Source organism: Oryctolagus cuniculus, chromosome 19 (assembly GCF_051225735.1).
Source record: "Oryctolagus cuniculus isolate XC-2025 breed Fujian yellow rabbit chromosome 19, ASM5122573v1, whole genome shotgun sequence".
In the NCBI taxonomy this organism is placed as follows: domain Eukaryota; kingdom Metazoa; phylum Chordata; class Mammalia; order Lagomorpha; family Leporidae; genus Oryctolagus; species Oryctolagus cuniculus.
Genome location: NC_142885.1, coordinates 10,066,025 through 10,072,984, shown reverse-complemented (window position 1 = coordinate 10,072,984; position 6,960 = coordinate 10,066,025). Strand labels below are relative to the sequence as shown.

The 6,960-nt window shown below is 66.6% G+C and overlaps 1 protein-coding gene across 3 annotated transcripts in view; it reads right to left on the bottom strand.

The window, feature by feature from the left end:
* Positions 1-1,288: 1,288 nt before the first annotated feature.
* LOC100350231 (uncharacterized) overlaps positions 1,289-6,960 on the bottom strand; it is a 37,247-nt gene continuing 31,575 nt past the window's right edge. For all 3 annotated transcript variants that reach the window (XM_070064443.2, XM_089321041.1, XM_051830538.3), the window contains 7 exons: positions 6,623-6,774; positions 6,256-6,327; positions 5,978-6,140; positions 5,086-5,247; positions 4,362-4,438; positions 2,879-2,967; positions 1,289-1,592 (listed from right to left, as the gene is read on the bottom strand). In XM_070064443.2, coding sequence (XP_069920544.2) covers positions 1,551-1,592; positions 2,879-2,967; positions 4,362-4,438; positions 5,086-5,247; positions 5,978-6,140; positions 6,256-6,327; positions 6,623-6,774 — 757 coding nt within the window. In that variant the 3' untranslated portion in view covers positions 1,289-1,550. The remainder of the gene's footprint in view (positions 1,593-2,878; positions 2,968-4,361; positions 4,439-5,085; positions 5,248-5,977; positions 6,141-6,255; positions 6,328-6,622; positions 6,775-6,960) is intronic.

Sequence of the window (6,960 nt, the reverse complement as noted above, 5' to 3'; positions counted from 1 at the left end):
CAGCCACGTGCCATTGTGGGGGAGCAAGGCAGGAGTGGGACCATCACAGGTGCCCAGGGCACGAGTTGGATGGGACAGTGCTTCAAGGCCTGTGTCCCGTGTCCTGTTAGGAGGAGCCTGGGCATTCGGTGCCCAGAGGGGCCACATAGGGACATCCTCTGGGAGAGGCCGGTGCTAATGCCACCGGGCATCCGTCTGTGCCAGGCACGGTGCCTGAGGGCTTGCTTAATCCTCACAAAGCCTGGCGCGCCAGCATTGTGAATCCTGTCTGTGCAGGAGGTGGAGGCTCAGACAGGCTGACATGGCCAAGGGGCCAACACCCTGGCTCTCCCCCCAGAGCTCCCCTCGGAGGGGCCAGAAGTTCAAGGAGCATCGAAGGCTAAGCTCCAGGCAGGAGCACCCCAGACCTGGGCCCCGGGCGGCAGCCTTGCCTTGGGCCTGGGCAGGGGCTGGAGAAAGAGGGCAGCAGGGGGCTCGGGGCTCACTCACCCTGCTCAGCAGCTGCACAGGGGTCCAGGAGCTGTGGGACGAGGGCCAGCAGGCAGAGCGCCGCCGTGGCCGCCAGCCTCAACCTTGCCATCAGAGCGGGGAAGGCTGCTCACTCTCAGGGCCACTTGCAAAATGAACCGCAGCCAAGCAGCCCCAGGAATAAATGAGCCCCAGAGACCTTTGTACCCCCCAGGGCACTGAGAGTCTGGGGGCCAAACTCAACCTGAGTCAGTCTGTGATTGGGGTACAGGGGCAAAGGGCAGAGGGAGGATCCCCTCCCTGGCTGGATTGCTCACAGGCAATCAATCAGACTCATGGCACAAACAGAGGGGTGCCCCCCTCAAGCAGCCAGGGAGAGCAGAGGAACAGACCCCAGGAGCAGAGGGCGGGTTCGGGAGGGGCCAGGCCGAGCAGGTGCGTCTGTCAAGGACAGCCCCCCTTTCCCTCTTCTGAAGCCCCTTTGAAGGCTGCCCTTTTGGGTGCCCCAGCAGGAGACAGGGTGTAAGTCATGGCCAAACCTGGGTCAGCACCCAGCCCGGGGGTGGCCGTGGGGGTTCTCGGATCTGTGGGTTCAGAAGTGAGCAAGGGACACCCTGGCGTCTGGAGTGACGCTGCTGCCACCTAAGGTCAGCGGGGCCCAGTCGCCCCTCCTCGGCTCCTGGGGGCTCCCACCCAAATTCCTGGGTGGAGCAGACAGGGGATGCCGTGTCTGGGCCCAGGAAGGTTGGACACCCATCGCGGGAAGGACTGTTCTCTCCTTGCACCACCCCCCCAGAAGGAAACCACTTGTATCACACTCTGCTTTTGAAAAATTGCTTTTATTGATGGGGAAATTCCAGAGTGGGGAGTCACCTGGCACAGACAGGGTTCCTGAAGTGTCTGCGGGCCTGGGGGCTCCTGGGAGCTGGGGACCAAAGCCTTGGGGCTTGCAGCCCCCAGCAGGTGCGCCCACCAGAACCCGCCTGGCCTCGCTTTGCCCCTGCCAATCAGGGCCTGTGGCGGGGCTGCCTCTGTGTGCTGCTTTCTGGTCCAGAGCCGGGCGTGGGGTGTCCCTGTCCCTCTCAGGGGACCCCTGTCACCACCTCAGGCCTCTGAATGTGGAGCTGCGGGAGAGAGGAGGAAGAGGTGAGGATGGGGGCAGTCCATGGCAGCCCCAGGAGCGGGCTGGGGAACAGGGGTGGGGGAGCCCCAGGGGCAGGCTGGGGGCCAGGGGTGGGGGAGCCCCAGGGGCAGGCTGGGGGCCAGGGGTGGGGGAGCCCCAGGGGTGGGCTGGGGGCCAGGGGTGGGGGGAGCCCCAGGGGTGGGCTGAGGGCCAGGGGTGGGGGAGCCCCAGGGGTGGGCTGGGGGCCAGGGGTGGGGGAGCCCCAGGGGCAGGCTGGGGGCCAGGGGTGGGGGAGCCCCAGGGGCAGGCTGGGGGCCAGGGGTGGGGGAGCCCCAGGGGTGGGCTGGGGGCCAGGGGTGGGGGGAGCCCCAGGGGTGGGCTGAGGGCCAGGGGTGGGGGAGCCCCAGGGGTGGGCTGGGGGCCAGGGGTGGCGGAGCCCCAGGGGTGGGCTGGGGGCCAAGGGTGGGCTGAGGGCCAGGGGTGGGATGGGGGCCCAGGGGTGGGCTGAGGGCCAGGGGTGGGATGGGTCCAGGGGTGGGGGGAGCCCCAGGGGTGGCTGAGGGCCAGGGGTGGGGGAGCCCCAGGGGCGGGCTGGGGGTCAGGGGTGGGGGGAGCCCCAGGGGTGGGCTGAGGGCCAGGGGCGGGGGAGCCCCAGGGGCGGGCTAGGAGCCAGGGGTGGGGGAGCCCCAGGGGTGGGCTGAGGGCCAAGGGTGGAGGGAGCCCCAGGGGCGGGCTAGGAGCCAGGGGTGGGGGAGCCCCAGGGGTGGGCTGGGGGTCAGGGGTGGGGGGAGCCCCAGGGGTGGGCTGGGGGCCAGGGGTGGGGGGAGCCCCAGGGGTGGGCTGGGGGTCAGGGGTGGGGGAGCCCTAGGGGTGGGCTGGGGGCCAGGGGTGGGGGAGCCCCAGGGGTGGGATGGGGGCCAGGGGTAGGGGGAGCCCCAGGGGTGGGCTGGGGGCCAGGGGTGGGAGAGCCCCAGGGGTGGGGGAGCCCCAGGGGCGGGCTGGGGGCCCAGGGGCAGGCTGGGGGCCAGGGGTGGGGGAGCCCCAGGGGTGGGCTGAGGGTCCAGGGGTGGGCTGGGGGCCTGGGGTGGGGGAGCCCCAGGGGTGGGCTGGGGGCCCAGGGGCGGGCTGGGGCCCAGGGGTGGGGGAGCCCCAGGGGTGGGCTGAGGGTCCAGGGGTGGGCTGGGGGCCTGGGGTGGGGGAGCCCCAGGGGCGGGCTGGGGGCCCAGGGGTGGGCTGGGGGCCTGGGGTGGGCTGAGGGCCTGGGGTGGGCACTGCTGGCTGACTCACCTCTGAGGTGGGGCTTACACTCCCCAGGGAGGGCCGGAAGTAGCTGTAGACGTTCTCGCGGCCGTATTTGTCCCCCTGCAGATTCTTGTCTGGGAGGGAAGAGGGAGAGGGAGAGGATGCGGGGGTCCCGGGTCTGCCGAGCCAGTCCAGCACCCACCCTGCACAGCCCTGCATGCCCTTGGCTCCTTTTGGGGGCGCTTGGCAGCTCTGGGACAGGCCCAGGCCCAGTGGGACCCAGGAGACGGCAGGGAAGTGCAGCCACAGCCCATCCCCACCCCCACGGTCAGACAGCTCAGCCAGGGACAGCATAGGTCCTGGCCTTGGCGAGGGGTGACGAGGCCAGGTGGGGCAGCTGGCAGTGTGCACCCCATGTCATAGCAACAGTAACCACAGCGGCCAGAGAAACCTTCCTCTTTCCTCTGTCCCCACCTTCCTGGGCAGCAGCACCCTCCCAGTCCACCCTCCAGACCCTGGCCCCACCTGCCCTGCCGGGCGGCTCCCAACCTCCCCGCCCCCTTCTCACTCTGCGTCCTCTCCACCCACCGTGAGTGGGAAGGAGCCCCCCAGCACCCCATCTGCTTCCCAATTCAGAGCGCCCCGCCCCCGCTGCTTCTCCTCGCGTGTCTCAGACACGCCCGGGGACCCTCCTCCACGTCTCCCTTCCCCAGGCTCACCTGGCTGCCCCTCACCTGTGCTGCCCCCTCCAGCCCACTCAGAAGGCCCAGTGGGTGACACCTCGTGTGCCCTGCTCCCTGTTCCCGGGTAAGACTGGCCGGCCTTTACCTGCCCCACAGGCCTGGCCCTGTCCTACCTGTGTGCCTTTCTCACCAGGGTCTCCTGCTGGGGAAACCCTTACCCGGTCCCCGGGGTGGGGGCACAGGGGGGACAAGTCCTCCCTCTTTCTCAGGTGGAGCAGGCTTCTTAATCACTAGCTGGTGGACTCAGACACAGCTAGGGGACACCTGCCCGTCCCCACCCCACCCCGGCTGGGCCAGGCCATCCCCCACTGCGCTCCCGTCAAAGCCCTGTCACCCCTCAGCTCAGCAGGTGCCTGACACCCTCCCGGGAGAGGCCTGCCTGTGGGGCAGGAGCTGGCGCCCAGTAAGGTGGGCACATGATGACAGCAATAACTAGGAAGGGGGCAGCAGGGTTTGCTCAGGGGTGGGCTTGCAGGGGGATGGGGAGGTTTGTGTGGACAGAGATCCATGCAGAGCCAGAGCCACCACCACTCCCCTGGGGCACCCAGGGAACCTTCCAGGCAAGGAGCCAGGAAAACAGTGGGTGTGGCCGGGCCCAAGTGCCCAGCACGTGGCCAGGAGTCCTGAGAGAGAATCTCGCGGGGTCAGAGGGGAGGGGGGCGATTGGGAGGCTGCAGAGGAGGTGCTGGGACCCCAAGGGAGGAGCAGCGGTGGGACGGGCCATCCCCACTGCCCCAGGGCCCAGGCTCCCCAGTCCCCGCTCAGCCCGCCCCACCCCGCGGTACCTTCCCAGAAGCCCATATTCTGGAATGTGCCGGGGATGCCTTCCTTCTGCCACTCTTGAGACACGTCGTACTCTTGCCTGGCAACAGAAGCGCAGCCGTGAGCAGCCCATGGGGTGGGAGGGGCCGGAGGGGCCCTGAGCCTCAGCTTCCCTGCAGGGGGCCGTCCTGGCCACAGCTCTGAGTCAGGGCCAGCCTTGCATCCCCCACAGTGACAGAGACGGAAGAGCAAAGTCACCAGCGCCCCCCACACACACACCTGCCTCGGGCCCTGGCCGGGCTTCCCAGCTGCTCCCCTGAGTGGGCCTCAGTTTCCCTATCTGTGAGATGGGGGCCTTGGACTCAGCCAGGGCAACTCCTCCACCTGCTGGCCCCAGGTCCCCTTTTACTGCTGGGGAAAGTGGGGCCCCAGTGGCTCATCCCAGCTTCCCAGTGTGTGGTTTCCTTCTGTGACAGCTCAGGTGAGAGCCAGCCACAGGTGATTTTATTCCTCAATCTCCATAGATAAGCTTCCGTACCCATTTCTCTGCCAAACAGATGGGTCCAGTCCTACCCTGAGGCTGCTCCCTGCTGTGCCCAGGGCTGGGAGCAGCCAGGCACCCCCTCTGGCCTCAGCCGATTTTGCCTGGCGGGCTGGGTTGAGTTGGGGACATTCAGACCCCGGCGGCTGCCCAGGGGCCCTGCTCTGCGTCTCTCTGGGCCCTTGGTGCCGGCCCCACCGGTTCACCTGTGCAGTTTCCGCTGCGATCGGCCGAGGAAGATGATCAAGACGACCACCAGCAGCAGCAGTACGGCCAGCACGCTGCCCACAAGGCCGTACACGAGGCTCTTGTTGGTGCTGCGCTCGCAGGTCTCTCCCCAGTACCAGTGCGTGTCCGTGTTGGGGCACCTGGGGACACACACAGGCTCAGGCCCCAGCCCATAGCCAGCACAGACTCCCCAAAATCAACACGCAAGCAAAGCCAGGAAACCAGCTCTCCCTCCCTCCCAGAGATGGCAAGTGCTGGGTGGCCGGGAGCCTGGGTCCCCAACTCCCTGAGGCTGATGAGCAGGCAGAGGGCGGGGGACTCAGGGATCGGGGGTGCCAGGGCTCAGAGGGAGCCCAGGAGTGCTGGGGCGTCGTCTCGGACACGTGATGTCATGTTTACCCATCTAGTCTCAAATCAGCTGGGACTGTGGTGAACCTGTTATCACATTTTATGTTGCACTGTAATATAAGGCCATGTGAACTTAGGTACAGATAGAGGCGATAACAGCTGAGTAACTGAGATGACATAAGGGAAATTAATGAGAGGGAGAGGGAGAGGGAGAGGGAGAGAGGGAGAGGGAGAGGGAGAGGGAGAGGGAGAGGACAAGAGAGGGTGCAGCTCAGAAGTTGTTAACTTCAGCTCTCCCAGGAAGTGACTTTAGCAGCCTGGGGTATCTATATCTCTAATGTGTGCCTGTCCTCAACTCTCACGGGGCCGTGGGGTATTGGGGGACTGGAGGAGTCCCAGATACAGAGAAGAGGAATGTAGAAGGGGAGGGGGCAGGTGACATCCACGCTCTGCCCTCCCCGACCCTGCCCCCATGGGTGACAGTGAGGGCTGGGGCAGAGCCTCCCGGGGCGGGGCACTCACAGACAGCGGGGCCCGCTACGCTGCAGCCGGCACTGGCCCAGGTTGCAGTTGAGTTGCGACTTGGTCCCCGGGGTGCAGCGGGTCACACAGGCCAGCTTCCCGTCCACCTCGTCCACATAGTAGTACTTGGCGAAGTCCTTCGCGGCCCTCTGGGTGCATTGCTCTGTGTGTAGGGGTGGGGGCAGAGCAGCAGCACATGTCAGCCTGGCCACAGGAAGCCCCATGCGCACTGTCCCTCTCCACCCCCCCCGCCCACAGCTCCACGCGGCTGTGCTCACCCTGGAAGTTAAAGCCGAGCTTCACCGTGTCGTTCACTCTGGTGGCTTCCCCGTTGTAGCACAAGATGGAGTCTGCCGCAAGCGGGTGGGAGACAAGAACCAAACAGGACTGCTCCCCTCTGCACTCCTGTCCGGTAGCCAGGAGCCCGTTCCGACCACACACCCCCCATTCTGGCCCCTCCCTGGACAGCAAGGGTGGTGATGAGCTCAGCCTGGGAGAGAGGGGCAGGGGTGGGGCAGGGAGGCACCTGGGCCTCGTGTCTGGGTTCCCAAAGTGAGGTCTCCAGTATTTGAAAAGAAAAGGGTGAGAGGGGCCAACGAGAGAGGGCCCACCCCACTCTGAGCGGGGGGCTACAGTGGGGCCTACCTTGGCACTTGGGGATGTCATTCGGAACCACTCTGGTTTCGTTCATGATCTTGGTCCTCACGATCCTGGAGAGGTTGCTGAACACCTGCTGATACTCGGGGGTGTAGTTCACCTCCAGGACCACATCGTTGTCCACCACGATGCTGCCATTGCTGCGGGAGGAGTTGTTTCCCGGGTTACCCCACCACCAGCCACCCACCCCGCAGGGAGGCCCAGAGGTAGGAAAGAGTAGGGACTGTGCCCCGAGCCACTGAGAAGCTCAGGGGACAGGAAGCAGGGCCAAGCAGCACAGACTCCCATGTCCACATGGCACAGGGTGGCACATCCCTAGAAACGGT